Raw genomic sequence first — 25453 nt, 5'->3', positions numbered from 1 at the left:
AGCATATTTTGTGTATAAAATTTTCGTACGAAACACACTGTTTAACAGTTTGAAAAACATATTAATGGAAATCGAAGAGTGGCTAAGCTTAGGCCCTGTTTGATTCAGTTTAGGATTATTATGATCTGGATTATTATGAATAAGCTGAAACAAACAAGTAGATTGTTATGATAGATTATTATAATATAATAATCTCCTCTGGAGGAGCTTTTTCCATATTATTGAGTGGCTCACTACCCTTATATGCCTCCAATAATCCAGAGAAACAAAACAACTCACAGCTTATTGTATGTCAGCTTATTATAATATAGCTTAGAATAATCTGATCTAATAATCTAAATTAAAATAATTTTAAGCTGGAACAATCAAGGCCTTAACTAGCTGTTTAGAACGTGTCCTTCTCGGTTGAACACGATCTTTCTCCATATACTATACATTAGGTACATGATATTGTTAGGTCAAGTTTAGACTTGAATTTTGTGGTGAGGCACATGATAATATACTATACATTATCTATGTTTTTTTTAGCATTTTTGTAACTATCTATATTGTAAAATAAAGATACATCAGAGGACATCCCCACAAGGATGAAAAATCCATATCCTAGTATCTATGTCCCCCATAATACACTTGAACAAATGGTGTTAGGCTTCACCGACCTCAAGGTACAGCCAATCCGGTGATGTCATCAGATCATAAGTGTGTAAAAATACCATAGGAAAACACTCAACTAGCCATGTATCATAATAGTTCTTGCAGCATTGCAACTTTCTGCCCAGAGCAATTATGCACCACGAATAATGCGTTAATTAATTCCAAGGTTTGGATTGTCTTTTTCTGTTTATATAAATCCTCTTTGATTAGCTTTCTCATCGAAGGAACAAAAATAAACAATAAGCAAAAGGGATGAACTTCTTCGCTTTGACAAGCAATAGCCGCTAATTTGATGTATTATTCAGAGCTTTGACCTCTGATGGCAGTTCTAGTGAGTAGATCACCTTGTTTAATGCAGGAAGACGCCTCCGATGTCAGCTGAGAGTGACAAATCTGTCGACAAACTTAGCTCCTTTGATGCCATTTGTCAACACACTGTGACCAACTCGAGCTTATATAATATGATTTCATTTGAAGCTTCTGTTTGTTTTGTTTTGGATCCTGAATTTCACACAACTTTCTGAATTTCTGCCTGCAGGTTGTTGCTGTCAGGTTATGGTTAGTTGCTCTTGTATGCAGAAATGGCAGCATGAGTTAGACCCCAAATCTACTTTCTCATCCAGCATAAACAAATGAGCCATCCGGAGCCTCTTGATCATGCACTTTTTGTTTTGCACGGACACATTGCCACATCCACTAGGTAGTTTATTAGTAGTAGGTTAGCATTTGTTAAGCTAATCTAATCTTGCACATTGCTGCAGTCTTCTTGCTTAGATAACTTTTTTTTTGAGGAAATCGCTTTTTTTAGAGATAACTTGAAGGAGGGAAAAGAACAAAAAACGCAGAGAGAGATTCAGAATGCGTTTATGAGACCACAAGATTCAGAACTTATCAGTGGAGTAATAAAGAACTAAAGATTCAGTGCTTCATGCACAAAAGAAACAGCATCTAACCCAATGAGATTCAGAGTCCTCACAGATGTTCACCATCTGTTACTGGGCAATCATGGGTTTCTGATTGCAGAACAAATAACAGAAGCAAGATCAAGAAGCATTGCATTTGATTTTTTCATCAAAAACTACATCAACATGCATGTATCAGATCAACAAGAAAAACATATCTTTCAGCAGCACAAGACCACAAAAAGATTCAAGCTTGGTTACGAGCTAAACAGGAGCAAAAATGCCATAACAGGAACATCTTTGTTTAGGGAGTGTTCGTTAGGTGGAGATAGGAGAGATTGTCTCTCGTTTTCCGCGCGCACGCTTTTCAAACTACTAAACGGTGCGTTTTTTGCAAAAAATTTCAATAGGAAAGTTGCTTTAAAAAATCATATTAATCCATTTTTGAAATTTAAAATAGTTAATACTCAATTAATCATGACCTAATGGCTTACCTCGTTTTGCGTATCTTCCCAATCTCCTCAATCCCCTTCTCTTCAAACACTCCCTTAGTGTACAGATCGAGTTAAACAGGAGGCAAAAATGCCACAACAGGAACATCTTTACATTACATTTTTTGCGTGCTACAGTCCACCTAAACGCATACAAAAGATCCGTTCTTTCAACTCTTCGAAAGGAAAAAAGAACCGATCTTTGATCAAAGCACGGACGCCATTAGAGCCATCGCTTCGAGCAACACAGGCAGCAAGAACAAGTTGCTGCTGCTACTGCTCGAGACATGCATGAGGAGCTCAAGAACACGAGCCAAAAGGAAGAAGACGATATGGGAGAGCTCAAGAGCAAGAAGACGAATCATGGAGAGCCGAGCTGCCGCGGACGAGCCGCCTCAGGCTCCGGAGGTGCCTCTGCAGTCCCCGGCAGAGGCGCAGCCGGACGCTCCGGGCGGCGAGCCTGAGCCGCCTGAGCCGGACGCCGACCTGCCTCGCCGCCGGCCTCCTCCCCCTCCCCCTCCCCCTCGCCGCCGACGACCCCTCCAGCACCTTGTGGATCAGGTACTGCGCCTGCAGGTGCCGCGCCTCCTCGGCGTCCACCTTGTCCACCTTCGCGTACGCGAACGGCGCCGCCGCCGCCGCCGCCGACGGCCGCAGCAGCAGCATCATCATCGTGATCTCGCCGACGACGACGAGGAGAAAAAGAAACAAGAAGAAGCTTCTTGCAGGCTTGCAGCTAAGCTGTGATGATCTCTCACACTTCTGGGACGTGTGAGCCTGTCTGTCAGATATATAGATGGGTCACACAAGATCAAGGACAGTGTAAGGCTCAGGCAGGCTGGTTCCAGGCCTCCTCATATATTTTTTTTTATGGAATTATTATTGGTGAGATCATGAGAGCATTAGTTGGACAGGCCGTGTCATTGTTTATTGCCGCGTTTTCTTTTCTTTTCTTCTCTTGTTTGTGCATGGATGACGATGTTCGTTTCCCAGTTCATGAAACGGACAAACATAAAGTTTGAAGTTTTATTACCGGGGCAAAATTATGTAAGTGATTTGTGTCCCATCAGGACAGGTATTTGTGGTTGTAATTCGCTTTAATTTCCTATCTGAAATGAATGGTCAAAGCTTCTGCCATCCGTTTCGGGGAAAAAAAATGTCGGCGCAAAAGTTAGTTAAAATGCTGATTTGATTCTGTTCCCTGAAGAGAATTGAGAGCGCTGAAATTTAAATTCCATTGGTTTCTGAATTTACAGGGCAGCGAAATGAAGGGGCCAAAATATGAGCTACCAGTGCAATATCCAGTACTATGAGAATTGTGAACTTGTTGCATTTAACCTAGCATCTTGGCCTTCTATTTCTTCTACGGTCAAGAGAAGTAATGCAATTAAATTGGAGGGTTCAAAATCTCAAGCTGTAATCATGAAGAACAAATTATGAGCCACAAATGCAATTTTCAGTACTCAGTACCACGAGACTTTCATGCACTTCCGTTCCTTCTGAAACACTGAAAGTCTGAATCACAACCACTGCAGCGAATTCCAAAGCAAAACACACCAGATCTCAATGAGGTTAGGTGAAACCAGTTGCAATTCATTTTCCAACTCCCATGTCAGTCTAAGTCTACCCATTTTCGATCACATTGTCATTATGATCATCTTAGCATCAACATCCGGGTTTGGTTGGGACATCATGAGAGAGACAAAGAGGCAGCAAGCTCTAAGCTTCCTCTCTGATTGGCTTAAACAGTTAAACCTCAGAAGTTCAGAGCTATCTCTTCTGACAGAGCCACACGAAACACTCCCCAAAACACTTCATTTCTTCTCCTTGTTCAGAATCTCAACCGAACCTAGCTTTGTCTGAAGAGGCTGTCTCCAAAATCGTCTCTTCAGAAGCTACACTCCAACTTAATCATATTAATCAACATGCCAAAGGCTGCTCCGGTGATGTGCAGGTCAACTGAATTATGTGATATAAACAAAGCGATTTATCGGATGCATCGATCGGGGCCTGGGCAAGCCGGCACCAGATGACTCGTTTCACAGCCTGAAAAAATATTGGCAATAGGTCAGCAGATTCTGACCCTCCCCACGTATACGTTGGGCTCGTCAGAGAGACGCCTACGCTTGGCATGTGTGGTCAGTGTAGAACCGGCGGAGGCAACACCACCTTAAACTAGTTTCAGTTGCATTCTTTTTTTAAGAGAAAGTTTCAGTTGCATTTTTCATCCATGCAGATCCAGAGTTTGCGGAACAGGGCAAAATGTTTACTCTTGCAATTCAGCATCTTCTTGGAATGGTTTTCTTGGAAAGTGGGAATTTTTTTTTCTGATTCCTTCAGAATTTGTCATGTAATATTTGTTCTGTAGATTTCATGTTTTTTCAGAAGCTATCTTTGTTAGGTTTCAGTTTTTCTTTGATTTTTATTCCTAGAGCGTTTTTATTTTTATTTTTATTAGGTTTAGAGCGTTTTTTTTATTATTTTAGTATTACTTCCGCCCACTGCACACGGCTTAAAAAAAATAAACTTTTTCTTAGAGCTTTTGGTTGCAGGAAATATCAGAACGGAATCAAGATTGACAGGTTCCAATGTTCCATACGGCCCTGTTGCTCTGGTCTGGAAATGCATAGCACCAATATGATTTTGTCTGAAATTCTGAACTCTGCCGTCTCTGGCTGTCAGGCCTGAACCCTAAAGCATATTGTCATTTCTGTTTCTGGAACGTGAATTGCCGTATCTGTGGATCCGACTGTTAGTGTAATGGAACAGCCAGATTTGAAAAAGAAGATCCATAGTAGTATATACTCCATATTAGCATAGTGGTGAACGTTTGATCAGGTCGGCAAAGAAAACTTCTACTTGGAAGCTGCTTTGCCTGCATTCCATTTGTCATCTCTTTGCATTCATGGATGGGTTTCTGACAAATTCAAATTGGATTATACCCTCTCAAGGATCAAAAGAGGAGACAAGGTTTATTGTCGCTTGTCTTTTCGATTGTTGCCTCCTGCCCTTTGAAGAATTTGTGTTCTCAACAGCTCTGCAGGGAAATGCTGTTACGGTACCTGGACTAAATAATGAGAAACTGAAGTCACATCATTTTTTTAAAAAAATTCACTGGAGCAACTTGAATTCTATTTCAACCTAATTATTGAGCCAAAATAAACATATAACACATACATACATTATGTGCCTCAAAATAGTATCGTTAGGTGAGAATAATTCATGGTATTTTTCCAGTTTCCCGTCCCCTTCATTTTTGCTTTTGCTTTGGCACGTAAATAACATTTATTCCTCTTAATTAAAAAACACGGTCCTTGCGTATTCCCCAAAAAAGAATAATTCATGGCATTATGTGAATTCTGAAGTGGTAGCATGAGCCCACATGAAACTGACTGAACTGAATGTCGTTGATCCAACCGTCCGGGACAGTCATATCATTGCGGTTAGATGGCGTCCAATCTGACGAATTTGCAGCCGCATACATATATCAGCTCCTATTTTTCCTTCTGATACTATCACTGTCTGTTAACAAGAAGAGGCTGCTTTGTGTCATCCCACTTATCTAATCTTCGTCTCGCATCCTCGACCTACATTTAGAGCAATGTTAACAGAAAATGTACAAGAGTATTGTGCAGAATTCAGAGAACCAATGAAACAACCTAGATTATAACAGAAATGTGTAACTGAGTGAAATAATTGGCTTAAAACAATGTGTTGGCCCATGTGACAACACATAGTCTCTCTGTTTTGATGTACAATTTTCTTTTCTTGCCTCTAGGGGCTGTATTTTTTTACCTCTATATCCAATGAAATAGCACAATCTCATGCTGATTCTTTTCAAAAAAAAGAATCATCTGTCAGTGTAATGATGGAATCTATTTTTTTCTTTTGTTAAGATCATCAAAGATGGCTTAATGGTACCTCCTTGTTCCAATCTGTTCTGAATGTGATCCATATTAAAATAAGTGTTTGGATGAGCGTCCCTCCAATCATGCCTCCCCACAATCCCTGCATGCAAAATATCCATTTTCAAACTTGCAAACGTTTAACCTTTTCCAGTTGACTCTACAACTGAAAAGTCAACTGAATGTGTGTCAAATTGCGGTATGTCGAGAATTAATAGCACCTTAATTCCATAGTCAAATTTGAATCCCAGAAGCACGCCGAGGGGTAGGCCGATCAAGTAGTAGCATCCAATGTTAATGTATGCTACCAATGCTTGCCATCCACAGCCAACAGCCACACCTTCATGATCAGTAAACAAATTCAGCAACAGTGAAATGACAGCAATGTTACTGAGATGTTGCATATAATTCGTTCCCAAAAGCCAAATTGCCCCCAAGAGTCAACTGCAACTCTGCAAGGGAATAATTGTTTCTGAGTTTCAGTACTAGTAACATTTTATTAGGGTGGTTAGTGCAACATCTTCTCAAGAAGAAACTGCAAATGGGCAAATAGCAATCTGATACATCATTGGCAAGTGATTATTGTAATTAAGCAGTGAACAATGTGTTAGCATTCAAATGCAACCAAATCAAACTCATGATGCAACCTACTAGATTGCAAACCGAATCATCACGCACCGAGCTGAAAACAGCCTCAACCTACTAAAATCTCAATCGATTGCAAATGCAACAATCTAAAACAACTACTCCTGGTTACCACCAAACTGTCCGAACACAATGTTCAGAAAATTACAGAGCACAAATTAACAATCAGATTGGAGCAAAAAACATTCAGGAAACCTCACCTGACAACACGGGCTGGATCCCGCAGAGCACGATGGTGCCAACAAGCAGTGGGCAGAGGTCGGAGACGGCGCGCGAGACGGCCTCGCCCTGGGTGAAGATGTAGCTCAGCTTGTCCCTGAGCAGGATGACCACGACGCCGGCAATGGCGGCTATGATCGCCGAGAGCGCGGTGACCATCCATGTCGAGAACGCCGCCGACCTGGGGTTGCCGGCGCCGAGCTCATTCCCAACCCTCACGCTGCAAGAACAAAACATTGAACAAATTTCGCATCGATTCAAATCTTCAGAGACAGACATCAACACATCAAGAAGAAGTAGAGATAAGATCACTGAACCGACCTGGCAGCAGCATTGAAGCCCACTGAGATCATGAACACCCATGACTGTATCGACGTGCTGCAAATTGAAAAAGAAAATTGCACTGAATTTCACTGAAATTAACAAGTTCGATTCATTTTTGAAATCTTTACCAGACGGTGAGTGCGTCGAGGGCGATCTGTGGGTCGGGGAGCATGCCGGCGAGGAGGATGAGCACCTGGAAGTACCAGACCTCGAGCGCCAGCATCACCGCCGACGCGGCGGAGAGCCTGGCGAACGCGGCGAGGTCGTGGAACGCCGCCCAGGTGAAGCCCGTCCACGTCGCGGCGCACCGGGGGCTCCGCACGATGTACGCGAACTGCCCCGCGACGAGCACCCACCACGTGGCGCTGAGCGCCAGGGCGGCCCCCGGGAGGCCCAGGCCGAGCACCCGCACCGCCGCCCAGCTGAGCGGCAGGTGGAGCGCGAAGCTCGCCGCCAGCACGGCGGCGCTGGGCGCCACGATGCTCTGCGCCTGGAGGAACTTCTGGATGGGGAAGTTGGCGGCGTAGGCGAAGATCTGCGGGATGAGGCCGCGGGCGAACCCGGCGGCGGCGCGGGAGATCTCCGGCGACTGGCCGAGCAGGAGGAGGACGCGCTCCGAGCACGCGTACAGCGCCGCCAGCGGGACGCCGGCCGCCGTCAGCAGCACCGCCGACCGCTGCAGGTACACCCCGAGCATCTCGTGCCTCCCGGCGCCGTACGCCTGCCCGCACAGCGTCTCCACCGCGCTGCCCATCCCGAGCTTGACGACGACGACGACGACGTACACGAATACCGAATACGTATTATTATACGTTTATACGTACATTGTGGTGGCGTATGGGTGGGTGTACGGGATGGATACCATGAGGCCGTAGGCGAAGACCTGGATGCCATTGTTGCCGAGGGAGGAGGCGGCGAGCTGGACGTTGCCGAGCTGACCGCAGAAGATCTGGGTGGCGGAGGACATCACGATGATCAGCATGTACACCACCACGGCCGGCGCGGCGAGCGGCGCGAGCAGCCGGAGCTCCAGCGCCGCCGCGGCCGCCATGCGCCGCGCCCACGGCGCCGCCGCCTCGCCGCCGCCGCCGCCGCCGGAGAGCAGCGCCTCCAGCCGGCCGTCCACGGCGTGGCCCATCTGTGGATGGATCGATCGATCGATTCCTCGATCGAACTGCTGCGGCGAACAAAAGATTCAAGAATCGCGCGCGCGCCGCTAGTATACTAAAGATCTTGGTTCCGGTGAGGAGTTGGGTGGACTGACACTGTCACTGTTCGCGGACGGAAAGGGCTCTCTGACTCAACTGCTGTATAGTTGAGCCACTGACATGCGGGCCATAGAAAAGTGGGACCCACATGTCAGTGACTCAAATGCATGTGCAGTTAACTCACATGATTTGCTTCCGTTCGCCGACACGGCGCACTTAAACCTGGGTTAACTTTTTGTCCTTTTGCTTGATCTCTGTTTTTTTTCTCTTGTCTTGTTCTCATGGTGCTGGAGTTCTGCACCTCCTTACACGTGATGGGCGTCTGTTGTTTGCACACGTGTAGGAGTGGAGTAGATTGCAGGGTTATTATATAAAGACCGTGATCGGCCCAGCCGCCCAGCTGATTTTGAATTAAAAAAAACTAATTTTAAGAATAACTTTGGATAGATTTTCAGCTTAGTTTTGGTTAGACTTATTATGATGGAACTGGCCTATCAGATGGATTTAATCTTATGAGGTGGCACTTGCAAATGCTGGTGCATTCAATGATAAAGTGTATACTCATCCTACATATAATATCTAGTAGTTTAACATATTTGGACCATACGTTAAAAAACCCGGATCGGCCTGACAGTTGAACTAGAAAAAATCGAACAAACGACCTTGGTGGCTCAGTTCAGCTCAAAGACCATCCCCGCAATAGGACCGGTAAAAACAGGATGAACCAAACAGTTTTTGGTGGTCGTTGAACCGGCGCGGTTTTGTAGAATTGGGCGGTTCCATGTTTGAACACACAATACATCTCCTTTTGCTTATATTGATACTGTGAACTCAGGGGTAAGATTGGAAAATGGATAAGCCATCAATAGGGTTTCTGACTTCCTGTAGAAATTCTGACAGACGTTTAGATCCACTCATCCACTCACATTCTCAAGACTCAAGCTGAGATGGGAATGTTTGGTTGATGCCTAACCTTGCCATAACTAAGTTTAGGCTAGTTGTGATATGGTGGCACAAATGTGGCTTAGAAATAGTTGGCCACAAGTGTGGCATGTTTAGCTGTAAATTTGAGAGCATGTCATGTGGGTCCCAAAGTTAAGAAAGTGTGGCATAACACAATTGCGGCAGTGAACCAAATACATACCTAAAAAACTGTGGCATGACTAACATGTGACGTGGCAAAGTGTGGCAACCAACCAACTAAGACTAATTAAGCTCACTGCCCAGGTTTAGCTCGGTGCGTCGCGCCGCTGGCGGATGCCACGTCGTGATTTCTCTCTCAATGCAGTGTCCGGCGGCCTCTCATCCACATTCCAGTAGCGGGGTAAGCTGGCATAACGAAGTTGCTGACACTACAGGATGGAATACATTTGAAGGCATTCGGTTGAAGGCATTTATCTAAAACTGCCTCAAATCATCGCCTTTTAAGGCAGTTTTGATAAAAATACCTCAAAAAATATTAATTACAAGGCAAATTTAGTTTATGCCTTTAAAAGTCTGTCATCTGAAGGCACTTTTATTATGAATGCCTCAAAAACTCAGTGTTTCTAAGGCATTTTTCAGTAACGCCTTAGAAAAATTATCTATTACCGGCACTATGATGAAACGCCGTAATATTTCATACTATCTAGGGCGTTTTGCAAAATTGCCTGGACAAACGAAGGCATTTGGAACAGAAATGCCTCCAAAACTGTTATATATGCAAAAAAAACCCTAAAAGAATTTCACTTAGATAAAATAGTCCTTCCACCACACGTGCTCATCCACCACATACGAAACCTTATCCTCTCGATCAGATCGCGTGAGAGAAGAAAAAACGCTAGAAAAAAAAAATCATCCATCGCCGCTTGCGACTCCGAGCGGCGCCACCGCCGCCACCACCGCCGTCTGCCACCGCCACCGCCGCCGTCTGCCACCGCGCCGCCGCCGCCGCCCTCTGCTGCCGCCGCTCTACTCCCCGGATCTACACACACCATCCTGCTTCGCTCCCGTTCCATGCCCAAAACTTGCATATCACTTGCGCCTCAAACAAGCTAGGGTAGTCGTCGGGGGGAGGGGGGCGCTTGCTGCTCCCTCCGCCGGCACCATCTCCAGTCCCGGTGTCGTCTCTCGCTGTTGGATCCGGAGTCGCGCCTCCACTTTCTTCATCCTAGTCGAGCCGAGCCACTTTGGGATCTACCGTTGCTGCCTTTATACTGTGAGTATATGAACTAAAATTTGTGATGTATACTTTGATTTGTCATGAGATGATCGATCTACTTTGACTTATTAGCTCTAGAATACATAATGTTTTACTGGAGAATCTCCTTATATATGATCTATTATTGTTTTTTTACCCTGCAGTTTGAGATTTTAAATATATTTATTTAATCCTAGTCTGCTCTAGAGTGTGAAATCACCATTCGATATCATTAGTATTATTTAATTTAGAAAATTGGAGTTACCAGTTGTTCAGTTGTGAATCATGAAACTTCCTAAGTACCATATTGCAGAAGTATCATTCCTGTATATAAATCTATGGTTGTAGAAAATTATAGGACGTATTATAAATGATTATAGGATGTATTATATTTGGAGAATCTGAATATTACTCAAACTGAATATTTTGGTTACATGCGGTTGTTGAGATCTATGTATTATGCTGATTGAAATCATTCCCATGCAAAAGGGTGCAGTGCAGCCTGTAGATCAAACAATCCAACTTCCAATATACTACAATAGCCTGACCAACCACTGTTCTTGATGAATTTCAACCAAAAGCACGTCACTATATGCAAATCATCTGAATCTAAACAAGTTGACACAGAAAAATGATTTTTCATGAATAACAGTTATTTATGCATGAATCAGAAGATTTATTTAAAAAAAATCTAGTATTGTCTGAATGCACTGATACACATCTACCCATAGTACTATATTATCATTTGTCACACTGACCCAATTTGGGTGTTTTTAGGGGGTTTTACAAGGTTGTCCTGTGCTAGCTTGTTTATGCTTAGTGAAATAATGTTCATAAAATACTTTTTTGGTCTCTTGTATTTACCAAAAGATTTTTATTAGTTGGTGAATGGAACTGAACTGTTTAGTAGATGTTTGGTGTTGAGCTGGATGTGGAGATGGTTTAGATGCTTGCATAGGCATTAATGCATTATTAATCAGTGATTCATTTAACCCCATATTTTAGTATTATTATAAACTAATGGTGCAATCTGTATTTTCATCTATGTTACTAGGTAATATTAATTGAATTTACCATGGATAAGGATTGGATGAAAACATCTAGATCTAGTGCTGAATATAATATCGGGGTTGATAAATTTATAGAATTCGCCTTATCCAATTCAGCCCACAACAATAGAATCATCTGCCCTTGTAAGAACTGTGGAAATAGATATTGGTTAGGTGAACATAAGGTTCGTGAGCATTTGATTTGTGATGGGTTTTTGGCCGGGTATACCTCATGGATTCATCATGGAGAAAGCATGTCGACTTCCAAGCCAAGTGTTGCCTCAAGTTCACATCATGAACAAAATGATGACATGGACCAAATGCTGCTCGAAGGCCTTGGGATGTACGACAGTCGTACTTTAGGGACAGATGATGGGGCAGAAGATGATTTGGATGTTGATGCTGAAGCATATTATAAGTTGGTAAATGATGGAAGTCAAGAGTTATATCCAGGTTGCAAAAACGCTATTTCTGTTGATGGCCAGGCACTAAATGATTGTGTTGACATCCTTGTTAACACTGTATTCAATCAGCACACCATAATACCTCGTGCATATGGAATGATCAGCAAGTTAGGAAGTGCTCAAGCTCGATGCATCCCATGGCCACGTGACAATGTATGATGCTATTAGTTCATTTTTCTAGCTTATTTACATGCAACTAATTTTTTAAAATTACATTGCAGCTAATGCATCCAAGTGGTCAAGCTCTACATTCTAAGGTACTGCATATTTCACTAATTGTTACTAGTACATTTAAGTCAAAATTAGAGTGATATTGCTATATGTGGTAATCTGGATGTTAAATATGATTTTCACTCAATTTAAGGTGTCGACTATTGCGAGACATAACTCAGCTAACCAAGGAAATTCGGTGGCACTAACTGAGGTGTTCAAGCACAATAGCATTGATAATGCACTGCAAAGTGTTGTTGGACACAAGAGAAAGGTGCATGATCTAACACCAAAGGAGAATATAGGACGTGAAGATACACATTCTAGGGCAAAGAAGATTGGGAAGGCCAGACCCGATTCTCCATATGCTAACTTCACCAATAGCCAACTGTTAACAACTTCCCGGTTCTAGCTCAAGTAAATTGCCCCTCACTCCCTCTCTCCATCTCTTAATTCTTTTTGCAATCATATGTGGACAATGTATTATATTTAGGTGATTAATGAGTACAGGAGTTCTAGCAAATGAATATTAATCCTAGTGATATGCTTTGTAGGTGTTGCTGCTGCATCTGTTTATTCTTAAAGAACTATAGTTCATGAGCTCAATCTTGTTTGTGTAAATAATAGGAAATATGCATGGTATGTTATGAATTACTATGAAACTGGTTCTTATATTTTGATGGCAATGGATGTTATGTTATGGCCGGGATTAATTCCCATACTTTGCCCTGCAAGGTTGGATGAAAAGATGTTGGTTTACCTCTTCTCATGTTGTGATTTGCTACTTTGCCCTCTAATCGCCATGTGCAAGATGATGTCTAACATGACTTTGTAGCATGGATATGATAGGCACCTGAATGCAAATGTATATATTGCAACACGCATGTATATATATATATATTGAAAATCGATATAGAAACTTACATGTTTTTCTTTTGCAGGTCCAAATGCATGGACAGGTTTTGGTGTAATCCATTCTCAGGTTGTGTTTTTCCTCATTGCAAATACATGCGAGCCTCACAGGATGACAGGGGCAAGCCACTCAGTAGATCAATGATGTTTATTGTCTTGTAAATCATAAATATACCATTGATTGTGATAGCATATCTTACAAACTTAATTACCATTGAGATGATTTGTGAACCACTTAATGTGCGATTGAATTGGAATTGGGAATTATTCTTCTATATTGTTTTTGGAGATATATGTGATGTGTTATGTTATTTCCTGTTAAAACATTCATATGGTGGGATGAGCCTATATATGCATGTACTGTACTATTTGAGGCATTTTAATAATGTGCCTAAAAAGAAAAGTAAAGGCATTGTAAAAAATGCCTTGAAAATAAATTAGGGGCATATGTTAAAATACCTCGGAAGAAATTATTGGCACAAGTCCAAATGCCTCAAATGTGTATAAAGGCATTCTAAAAAGTGCCTCAAATGTGTTTAAAGGCAATCAAAAAGTGCCTTCATCTATACTTATGAAGGCATTTTAAAAAAGTGCCTTAAAATGTCTTTTCCTACAGCAGTATATCCAACACTTTTTTAAGTGCCTTTTTTAAGTATTGGAGGCATTTTTTTTAATAGTTGAGGCATTCTTAAATGCCTCCAAATCCTATCCATCCTGTAGTGTGAGGTGCTGGCGGTCTTCATGTCGGCAGCAGAGCAACTGATCAGCAAGCCTGGTGGTAAGGTGTGCACAAGGGGTCAAGGCTCAAGGACACGCCACTGCTAGTGCTAGCTGCTTCTTGTTCTAGCCTCAAGAAAGGTATGTGCATGTGTAGTTGACTAGTTGTTTACACCAGATTTGTTGCTAGTTAGTAGTTAGCTCGGCTGTAGATGTTTGATTTGTTCCATCAATCTAGTCTAAAATTGGTATTGCATATACGATGAACTTGATTTGCTGCTGATTTGTTTTCTTCTCCATTAGATTTGTGACCCCATGTTCATCCATTTGCAGCAATGGATTCTTTATCCACTCCAGAACCACTACTGCCAGATGTGCCAGTAGAACAACCACAATCTCAAGAGGATTCCTGTGCTGCTGAAATATAGGAGCAAACTATAATGATATGTTGTATATAACTTTCTTTTTTCTTAGTCATATTCAACATAAAATTGACATAACAGAGAAAGAACTAGTAAGTGTGGATGAAGCTAATCTTCTTGATGATGATGGGAATTCTGAAGATGGAAATGCACCACCTGGATATGGATGATCATGCTCTTTTTAGTGGTGATATTGGACAACCAAATGAAGCAAACAACGATCAATGGGATAATAACCTAGCTTGCTGATTGGAATTTTTCTCATGTTTAGGAGTTTTTGTCATGAATTTGTTGGCTGTGTACTCGCCTTGTATGGGTTAAGAGCCATATACTTACCCTTTTAATTTTCCTATGCATACCTTATAAACTTTATTAAGCTGTTAGTCTGTTGGGGCACTATTACCATGATACAGTATTATGGATTTATTTATGTTACGATTCTATCATTTGTTTTTGTGATGCTGTGATGTTCATGTATTCTTAGATATATTGGTGGTATTTTTAAAACATTTATTCATATATATTTTCATCAATTTCTGGTGTTTCTGTATTAAAAATAATGCAAAACAAATATAATATCAATTAATAAAAAAGGGCGGTTTGGCTGGTGAACCAACAACTTGAGCGGTTCGATCTAGTTTGATCGTATCATTAGTGGTGGAGCTTCACATGCTATTAAGAGGGCGATATTAACAATTTAACATGAGTTCTATGGCTAATAAATATCCACAAACGTAAACATACACTTAACATAGTTGTAATTTACACGGAGCGGGAAATGCTAAAACCCAATATAACCTCCATAAAGCTCTTATCATTATGTGTGACCGGGCGTAAGTGCGATGTGGGAGGCCGCTACGGATCGGACGTCCGATCTGGTGCAAATCATCGGACGGTGTTGCACCGTCTTACCGAGGAATGTTTCACATGTTTTATCCCTTAGAAAAAAAAATGTTTCAATGAAAATATTTTAGATGTTTCACTCCTAGAGAAAAATGTTTCAGCGTTTGAGGAAAATTGTTTCAACCAAATACAATATTCAACAATACGGATTGGTGGATTGTAACACCAAGAAATCAATTCATGCAAAACATCAAGTCAAAATGGAATGAAACACCTCAATACAATAAAATAAAGTACAACAAAAAATATAAAAAGCTGAAACACCATGTGGTTGTTGCACTGTATTGTTGCAAAATGTTTCACTAAAAATGTTTAAGATGTTTCATCAATCAGGGAAAAATGTTTCATCTCATCAACGGAAGTGTTTCAACCAAATGCAATCGAAACATATCAATTGCAACATGAAAAATCAATATATGCAACATCGAATCAAAACAAAATGAAACACCTTAATACAACAAAGTACAACACAAAACTAAACCCACCTCCGTCTTCTTCTTCAACTCCAGCGCTAGCGACCACCCTCAACTCCGGCCGTCGTCCCCAGACGAGCAGCAGCACGAGATGGACGACCTCGGCTAGGAACAGCTGCATCCGCATCAGGTCTCCGCCGGTGGCCATGTCTTCAGATTCACTCCCGCCATCACCATCGCCATCGCTGGAGCACAGGCATGATGGAGGCGTGCTCCGCCCCTGCCGCCTCCGCCTCCCCTCGGGCCGCCGCACCGCCGCGCTCCTCCGCTCCGGCACCGCTGCATCGTCCTCGTCCGAGCGCCGCCGCCGGAGCCCAGGCACGATGGAGGTGTGCTCCGCCCCCGCCACCGCCTCCCCTCGGGCCACCGCGCTCCTCCACTCCGGCACCGCCGCCGCCTTGTCGCTCTGCGTCCGCCTGCTTGGCCACTGCTAGTACAGGCGTGGGGAGAGAGGAGAGGAAAATGAATGGTTGGAAATGAGATAAGGTTAACTGTTGTGCTGGGGAAAGAAATGGAGAGAGTGGTTAGCGTTCGATTTTTTGTCACACGCCGGACGTACGAGTTGAAGCATTTTCATACAATGTGTACGTGAATGCGTGTGCGCATCCGACTTATACATTCGACAACACTCTTTTGACATCATTCTTGGGACTGTGTGAAGCACATCGCTAATAAACTTTGGACTGTCTTTTTTTACGATATTCTTTGAATTGTTGAAAGGCCAACAAGGAGTATTTACTTTTGTGTCTAATCTATAACCTAATGTTTTTAGTGTTGGCCTCTTCTGTCTTGGCTACTTGGAAGGAGGACCATATATACTTCGGGCTGGTTTGGTTTGAGGCCTAAATTAGGCTTACCAATATTTGGTAATTTCAATAGTATTTAGTGGCTATTTGGTTTGAAGCCAAATTTTGGCATGCCTAAGAAAATAGGCCATTTCAATAGTGAACTTAGGCTATTATGGCTTCAATCCAAATGTAATTTTGCCTTACTAAAATTAGTCATGCCAAAACTTACCCAAATTTGGCACTGACAAATTTGGTAAGGTTTATTTAGGCCACAAACCAAATCAACCTTTCTCTCCATCAATTTATGGGGTAGAAAGCTTCCCAAGCCCCATTGCTTAAGATCAGGAAAGCAACTTAACAGGCCTAATCTTTCTCTCGATCAAATTCTAATCAAGACAGATTAGGCCACTGTCGGCCTGTGCCCTGTGTGCCTGGAGTGCATTTGTATACTGTTGCGGCTGCTCGGCCCATTTCTGTTTACAAATTCCAGGGCTTCATCCCATGTGGGCTTCTACATGTTCAGCACTTCAGACTTCCCAGACCCCCCCCCCCCCCCCCCAAAAAAAAAGTATACTGTTTTGAGATGTGGCTGAGAACCCAAAAATGGTGAGCTACTATCATCACATCAAAATTCAGATTTTTTTTATTTTTTATTTTATTTATTAAAAAAATTAAAACTATTTTTTTAAGTTTTACAAATCTACACCCCTAACATCTTTTGTAGGATATTTTTTAAAATTTTTATGACGTGACACATATCCGTTGGAGCATTCTAATAGCCACATGGAGGGTGGCCAGCCATTTTACAGGCAACCTCCTTGCCGCCTTCTTAGAGGGCTGCAAAGGGACCGCCTCTAAAATGTTCACACGACCATTACATCACACTAATGGGTAAAAGGTGTAGATTTGTAAAGCTTTGAAATAAAAAAAATATTTTAAAATATTTTAATAAATGAAATTAAAAAAATAAAAAATTCTCAAAATTCATGGCACAAGGCGTTACTTGTTACAACTACAAAATAACTCCACCCCTTTCCATCCAAATGCAACGGTTAATTTGAGGGTTAATTGCTGATGATACACTGTACATGCTTGTGCAGATCATGTGTTCAATCGAATAAGGAAGGTGGTCGGAGAAGAAAGAAAGAAGCAGCTGTTCATGGCTACCTGCCGTGGAGTATATTGGATAGCGGCGTAGCGCTACCTCCTCTCCAAATAAGCAACAAATAATCAAGGAGATAGTTAAGCCAATAATAGCGTGGATTAATTACGCTCGCAATTGATAGGACCAGCGATCTGCAGTCCGAGGAAAATGGGAAGTAGCGTTAAAATTCAGTCGATTTTATACTCAAAAGGATAGAAGAAAGAAATACTTATTTAGCATTTTTTTTTGCCAAATATACCCCTTATCAATCCTACTACACGTAGGACGGTAGGAGTATAACTAATTCTAACACGTTGAATCAAATTAAACAGACGGTCTATATCTATCCAAGGGTACCTTAAAAAACTTTTTAATTTTTAAATCCTCCAAAAATCCATTGATTCCTCCGGTCCAAAGGAGGCTTAAGTGCCAAACTGCCAATACGCAATGAACCTGGACAGTGGCTTCAAATTCAGAAAGGCACTACTTATGCGTGTCCATATCTGCAAAATGCAGTTAAAAATTGAAACCGAAGGTTTGCAACTTGAAAAAAAAGAAAAGAGTAAAAAGAAGTTCCTCAAATTCACACACCCCAGGAAGCCCACACGTAGTTTATCCCTAGAAATAATACTATATCTTGCAGATTTATGCATGCAGCTGACAGGATTTATCTTCACACACTGAATTACATAATTAACATACGCAGACAAAGGAGCTAGCTGACTTTCAGCTCCGTTTGTGTAGTTAATCACTTGTAAATTGTGCATGATTGATGATCAGTTCGTCATTGCCTCAACAAGTTGATTGATTCCAACGTTTTGTCGAGGCAAATCGTGTGCGGTCTTCTACGCAGCTATGTGTCATTGTGCCTGTTCTTCAACTCGCTGCTACGTAGGCAGGATAAGCTTGCATGGACAAAACTCGTTGGCTAAACTTGGATTGGGTCAATCGGTTCAGTCTTCAACTGTAATTGTATTCCTCCACAAATTAATATTGCAACTGTTGACAGTTTTTTTTGTAGTTGTAATTACAGGAAGAACAGATTACCGTGTCAGCAATTAGCAGAAGAAACAAGAACTTGTCAGTTGTTGTCAACTGCCCAGTTCAGTGATTACATAATTGACCCAAGAATATCTCCGCGGAGATGGTAAATTAGGTTAAATTATGTATTTGTGCCGCTAAAAGTCAGGTTCCATGGTAGGAAATTTGGACCCAAAAAAATGTTTGTTTTTTTTTCAAGTCAACAGCGGAGGGATTTGATCAGATCAAAGGAGTGAGATTGAGAGCAGAGTAGGATAGGCTGAGGAGAGTTCAATGGATTTTAATCTTGGACGATCGTTGCCAAGACTTAGGCCAGATGATCTATTATTTACTGTTTAATTTACCATGTAAATGGTATAATTTGTGTCATTTTTCATGTTTACGAATGCATAAGTGCTCTTCTAGATTTTCAGTATGAAAAGTCATATTCTGCCTTTTTATTTTTAAAAAAGCACCGTCTCAGCCTAATGATCAGTACAGTTGATGAAACATACAGAATATGTTAGCTGTACAACCAAAAGTCCACTTCCAGAATCTGTTGAGAGAAACCACTGCATGTCCTAAAAATAATCCAACCTTTCCAAAGCCCAAAAATAAAATACAGTACATGAAGAAGCAAACGAACGTGATGCCCAGAACGGCAGAATTCAACCAAAAAACTTCTCAACAAAAGAAACAAGTCAAAACAAGGAACACATAATGCAAAACATATCCTTGATTAGGAGGCAAGATATGATGATGATTAGGAGGGTAATTAATCAAACATCTGCAAGAGCTAGGAGTGGAGGTTCACCATCTCAACCACTCTCTGTCCATTCTCAACTAACTGCAGAGTAGCCACGTCCCCCCACTTGCTTTACAAAGTGCTAAACGGCCAAGACATGTATAACAGTGACAAGCACATATGACAGTATATATGATGAAACTACTAGACGAGTTGTTTGTTACTCCTGTTTAATTAAGCCTCATATCTGCATGAACAGTTGACTGTGGTTGCTGATCAAATCTGGATCTTTCCAGAGAAACGCACATGAGCAAATAGTTTTGTAAGCGCTTACAAATAGCTTTTGTTAAGATAATGGAAGTATTAGTAACTAACAAACACTACTCTGTTAACTAGTATGTTGCTCATCATATTACAGCTGTATTGAACAAACCCAATGTCAGGAAGAAAAATCGATGGTCATCAATGGAAGAATCCCCATCCAATGCCAAATAATTCACATACACTACTACATATGTCTTTACACAATTACACATCTCACTCATTTACTACTAAATACCAATATATAGTACTAGTATTATCTACTCATTTACGATAGCCTACTACTCCATATGTAGCTAGCTAAGCCTGCCTAGCTCAAGTTCATGCCTTCTCAAACCTACCAAATGTACACCCTACACACCATGATATAAACTACTAGACATATCAACGCAAACAAGAGGTGATTATGATTAAAGTAATTACCACCAAACTAATCATCATGATGACACTGCATGATCAAACCAGCATATATATGATCAGTTGGTAACATGGAAGAAGATAGCTAAGCTTGGATCGATCAAGATCGATCACTCTGGTATGACGTGCAGCGACGGCCTCCACTGCTCCGGCCTGTGCCGGAAGTTGCAGCTGCTCGTCATGCACAGAAGCTCCGACACGACGGCGCCGCCACCGCCGCCGCCATCGCTCCCCTCCTCCAGCCGCCGCAGGAGCTCCTCCAGCTGCTTCCTCGTGATCCGGATCTTCACCTCCGTCACCTTCTCGCCGCCCTGCTTCCGCACCTCCTCCTCCTCCTCCACCGCCGCCGCGGCCAATTCCTCCTCCACCAACACCGCGCGCTTCTTCTTCCCGGCGTCGCAATGCGCGCCGCCACCACCGCCGCCGAGCGATCTCTCGAGGCAGTTGCCCATCACTGCTTGCTTGATCTCGATTCTCGAGTTTAATTTGAATTTTGATGCGAATTGCGAAATGGAAAATGGTGAGAGGAGGAGGTCGATCTCCTCTGCGTGGGGGGTATATATAGGCGTGGAGATTTGGAGGGAAAAGGAGAGATGGGACACGTGGATGGCTGGGATCTGGTCTAGGTTGCCAGGCCCGCCCGGCCGGCTGGGCCGACCGCGTAGACGTGGCGGTGCGACGAGATTCGTGCGAGGACGGGGGTTTGGACGGCTCGGATGCGGTCCGGGCGCGTGGCGCGTGGTGTGAACAGGAGTGAAAAGGCGGAATCGTGTTTGGTGGGCCCCACGCGGCCTGTAGGTGGCGGTGAACGTGGACACTGTTGGCGCTTCCGGAGGCTTGAAGGATTTTGGTTTTCTACTCCTACTATACAGCAGTGAAATGGAACGGCAGTTTTTTTTAGAACAAACTTTACAGCAGTGAAATGGTACGAGTACTAAACAAGTGTTACATCACTTATGGGACTGTACACGTGGCACCTTAATAACTTTTAAAAGATTGAGAAAGTAATCAGATTTGTGTAGCCATCGGATTGGAATGGGTAGCCAGCCCAAGTACCCCCACCCATATTAATATCCCACCCTTATATTATTCGTACTATCTCTATAATGGCAAAGGAACACAAATTGTAGAGTCCAGACCAGGGTTTCCCAAACCGTCGGGGTTGAGTTTACCGCGCCTCGGCGGTAACATGTTACCGTGGCAAACCGTACGAAATCGTATAAAATTTATCAAAATTTTAAATTATTTTTAAATTTTATTTGAATCTAAGTAGGTTACCGCGGTTTTTCTTTTACCGTACCCCTGCGGTAAGCGCGGTAATCACGCGGTTACCAGTGGTTTTGTTAACCCTGGTTCGGACAAAACAATATTTAGCTCAAACAGTCGATAGGGGTCACTAGGTATCCATCACTATGTTGCGTTCTCTCCTACACTTTTTCAACCTCTACTCTCTTACTCCCTCCATCACATAATAAGCGCAACTGTGGGTTTCAGTGCCTAATATTTGACCATCCGTCTTATATAAATTTTTTTATGATTAGTATTTTATTGTTATTGGATGATAAAATACAAATATTACTTTATGCGTGACTTAATATTTTAATTTTTTTTATAAATTTTTTAAATAAGACGGACGGTCAAACGTTGGACATGGAAAGTTATGACTGCACTTATAATGGGACAGGTGGAGTACTATTCACGTGCACGTTTTACAAACTGCTAAACGGTGTTTTCTAGAAAAAAAATTAGAGGAAAGTTACTTTTACAAATCATATTAATTTATCTTTTAGGTATTTTAACTGATACTTAATTAATCGTGGTGAACCGTTACTTTGTTTTACCTGTGAGAGGGAAAAATTTCTAACCATTATACACATACACGGCCTCTCCAGTGGTCTGTGTGTCTTGATTGTTACCCTCTGTTCTGACCTGCATTTTTTTATGTGGAAGTGGCAAGAGTATTGCCGAATATATTAGAAAGATAGAGTTGAATCTATTTATAAGGAAAACCGGACCCAAAAACCATACAATAGCACGGTTTGCTAAAGTAAAACCGGCGAAAACCTTATACAGAAGACAAAAAAAAAGCCTGAGGCAAAACAACTATGAACCGCAGAAGACCGAGGGAAGAGCAAGACCCTAAGACAAAACCTTCAAGAAGGTAAACAACGACATAAGCCACTATCAACACCCGACCAACACTGCACTGGGTTATCACCCAAGGGGGGAGAGAGTTCACAAGGCAACACCTCCAAGGAGAAAACGACACCCGCAGGCGTCGATATTGCCGATTCTGTAAGAGCAGGCAGGGCTTTCACCTCGTACTCCCTCAAAAGGTGCAGAATCTCCAAGAAGCCAGAGCAAAACTCTCTCACCATGGAGGTAAGCACACCGCTCCAACCTCAGCACCACAACAAGTTCAGAAAACCACAGGGCACGTGAAGTACCGGTGAGGCCTAAGAGCCCTAACTACAGATAGACAGGACTAATACCGTGAACGAACAAACTCCTCAAACACCGAAAGAGACCACGACTGGATCTGGAAACAGACGGCCAAGGGAAGGAGGGGGGAGGCACCAAGGAGGCATGGTCGGCCTGGAGAGGAACTGAGAGCTGAAGACAGGGCACCAAGACATCGGTGTTAACAATGTTTCCGGTGAGGAACTCCGGGCTTCGCGGGGTAATAAAAAAACTGTGACAACCACATGCAACTTCACCACCAGCGTAGAGAGAGAAGCGCTGGGGGAAGGGGAGAGGGGATGGTCTCCCCCAACAACTTGTGCCGAGAGGTGGCACATTTTATTTTTTTAGTTCCTGACCTTTTTTTCTGGCTTTTAGCAGTTTAGCGCCATGGCGGCATGGCCACCTGCACTAGCCTCTTACGCTCCTCTATCTCTTCACCAATCCTACCATTGCCGCTCATCACATTGTAGTACAAAATTCTTAATAGGTGCTCCCTCCTTTCCTAAATAATATTTAGACGCTATTGACTTTTTTAAATATGTTTGACCGTTCATCTTATTCAAAAACTTTTGTTAAATATGTAAAATTATATGTATACATAAAAGCATATTTAACAATAAATCAAAAGATAGGAAAATAATTAATAATTACTTAAATTTTTTAAATAAGATAAATGGTCAAACATATTTAAAAAAATCAACGGCGTCAAATATTTAAGGACGGAGGGAGTATCAATTTATAGGTGTTGATTCATTTAAAATCGACACCTATTAACCGTTTCACACCTTCACGGGGTGGAAAAATATAAAAACCGAACCCTTTAAACCACTAATAGGTGTCGATTTTTAGATAAAAACCGATACATATAATTATACACTCGTCTACCTATTAGTCAATGTATGTTTCATTGTAACCATCCTAGACTTTTCTCTAATCTTAGAGAAGTCCCCTCTTTTCCTCACCTCAAGAGGCCTCTCCACTTTGCCCCAATCTCTTATAACCATAATATTGTGAGTTTTTGAAGAAGCAAGCTTTGCTGATGATTTTGACAAAGTTAGTGTCACGAAGAGATTTCTCCTCGTGGACCGAAAATTCTAGTGTTTATTTTATTTAAATCAGTTGAGTGATAGATGGTTTAGAAAAAAAAAGGCTAATAGTGATTATGATCGTCAATGTTAGTTTTCATTTAAAAAGTAGCATTGGTTGACTGTCACCAGAAGATGAGCCCGGCATCATCATGGGACCTCTATTTGGAAGGAAAAATGGTTTTCTTTGCATGCTAGTTCATCGGGCAGTTTGTACAGTTGCGAAGTAGTGCTCATCTTATGTCTTTACGTCACTTGAATTTCTTAGGCCAATTAGGTTTTGCGACCCACTTGTATTATTTCAATCGAGCTTATATGGCTAACCATAATGCAGTGGGTATCTCGTAACTCGCAAGAAAGGAAAGAAAAAAGAACAGAACGTAATTAGGAGACACAAGCCTCTCGATCAGTCTCTCTGAAAGTCTCTGTATTCTGAAATCTGAACAAGATTGGAAGAGAGAAGCTAACACCAGCTCATCTTAGATTAAGTGAGATTCTCATCTCTTCCTTCACTCAAAGTTAATCTGAGCAGAGAAGAAACCATGAAGCTCCAACCATCCTAATCAATCATCAAGCCTATATATCTATATATTATTTTTTCCTCTGACATAACATGGAGTAAAGCACATGCATGTCAAACATGTGTTCAGACTATATTGTCAAGTGAATTATTCATGAATATATTCCAAACTCTACTACTCTATCTACTGCACATAATAAAACATTAGCATTACTAGGCATGGCTATAGTAAACATTAGTTAATTTCAAAGAACAGCTGTAGTTCTACGACTAGGACTCATGCTCTGAACTGAACACGGCCATGAAGGTAGATGATTTCAACTATGGCGATTATTAATCTGCAGCTTTAATTCTTGTGTGATTTTTGAAGGGTCTTTGCAGTGGTCAGGTAGTCGCCTTCTGCCACTCTGGCCTTCTCCCCGTATCCAGCTAATTAGGCTGACCAGAAACTCTAAGCTCTAATGATTAAGCGTATCTCAACTGAACAAATGATTAGCATTGATGATTACCATCTATTCTAGGCTTCTAGCTACATGGAAGACGTAACATTTCAACATATAAATAGCAGACCTACATACTGTTTCTTATAATATTTTCCTTTTAAACGTTTTTAATTTTAAAAATAGACTCCCAAAATTTATTTTCAAATCTAGACCTTTTGACCACGCCAGTCATTGGAAACAATGTTGCCACGCTGTTTCACAATGCCACCCGGGTTGGCATGGCATCACAAAAGTATTACGCCTACTGCAGGTGGCATGACGGTGTTATTTTGACACACCAGACATGTTGACGTGATTAAAAGGTTTAGATTTTGGAAACAAGTTTTAGAAGAGTTTATTTTTAAAATATAAAATATAAAAGTCTAAAATAAATAAATAAATAAATTATACATGTATTCTTGAGATCACCATTAAAGAATATCGCAGCTTTAAGAATGGTCCCAACACTTATCAACTCGCTTGAAGTACTCCCTCCGTATTTTAATGTATGACGCCGTTGACTTTTTGACCAACGTTTGACCATTCGTTTTATTCAAAATTTTTATGCAAATATGAAAATATTTATATCATGCTTAAAAAACATTTGATAACGAATCAAGTCATAATAAAATAAATGATAATTACATAATTTTTTTGAATAAGACGAATGGTCAAACGTTAGACAAAAAGTCAATAGCGTCATACATTAAAATATGGAGGTAGTATATGTATTTCATCTTGTAGAGTGGCCGAGCACTTGCCTTCAACTTCCAAACTAACTTGGTTTTAAA

The 25453-nt window shown here is 41.7% G+C and overlaps 4 protein-coding genes across 4 annotated transcripts; 1 reads left to right on the top strand and 3 right to left on the bottom strand.

The window, feature by feature from the left end:
• Window positions 1–2121: 2121 nt before the first annotated feature.
• Window positions 2122–3069, bottom strand: LOC9268153 (uncharacterized). Its single transcript, XM_015790718.3, has one exon. The coding sequence runs from the start codon at window positions 2717–2719 to the stop codon at window positions 2390–2392; it is 330 nt and encodes a 109-aa protein (XP_015646204.1). The 5' UTR covers window positions 2720–3069; the 3' UTR covers window positions 2122–2389.
• Window positions 3070–5162: 2093 nt separating this feature from the next.
• LOC4343383 (protein DETOXIFICATION 40) lies at window positions 5163–8417 on the bottom strand. The gene is made up of 7 exons (XM_015789893.3): window positions 8003–8417; window positions 7269–7900; window positions 7138–7194; window positions 6798–7036; window positions 6174–6292; window positions 5969–6055; window positions 5163–5634 (listed from the first exon to the last, which is right to left on the bottom strand). Exons 1-7 carry the CDS (start codon window positions 8276–8278, stop codon window positions 5563–5565), a joined length of 1482 nt encoding a protein of 493 aa, XP_015645379.1. The 5' UTR covers window positions 8279–8417; the 3' UTR covers window positions 5163–5562.
• A 1696-nt stretch (window positions 8418–10113) lies between these two features.
• On the top strand, window positions 10114–13437 carry LOC4343382 (uncharacterized). Its single transcript, XM_015791770.3, has 5 exons — window positions 10114–10545; window positions 11582–12193; window positions 12262–12297; window positions 12405–12667; window positions 13192–13437. Exons 2-4 carry the CDS (start codon window positions 11603–11605, stop codon window positions 12660–12662), a joined length of 885 nt encoding a protein of 294 aa, XP_015647256.1. The 5' UTR covers window positions 10114–10545; window positions 11582–11602; the 3' UTR covers window positions 12663–12667; window positions 13192–13437.
• A 6393-nt stretch (window positions 13438–19830) lies between these two features.
• LOC4343381 (uncharacterized) lies at window positions 19831–20646 on the bottom strand. The gene has a single exon (XM_015790671.3). The coding sequence runs from the start codon at window positions 20562–20564 to the stop codon at window positions 20223–20225; it is 342 nt and encodes a 113-aa protein (XP_015646157.1). The 5' UTR covers window positions 20565–20646; the 3' UTR covers window positions 19831–20222.
• Window positions 20647–25453: the final 4807 nt, after the last annotated feature.

The sequence above is a fragment of the Oryza sativa genome, chromosome 7, assembly GCF_034140825.1.
Source record: "Oryza sativa Japonica Group chromosome 7, ASM3414082v1".
Lineage (NCBI taxonomy): Eukaryota > Viridiplantae > Streptophyta > Magnoliopsida > Poales > Poaceae > Oryza > Oryza sativa.
The sequence above is the reverse complement of the archived record's forward strand: the minus strand, read 5'-3'. Positions and strand labels throughout refer to the sequence as shown.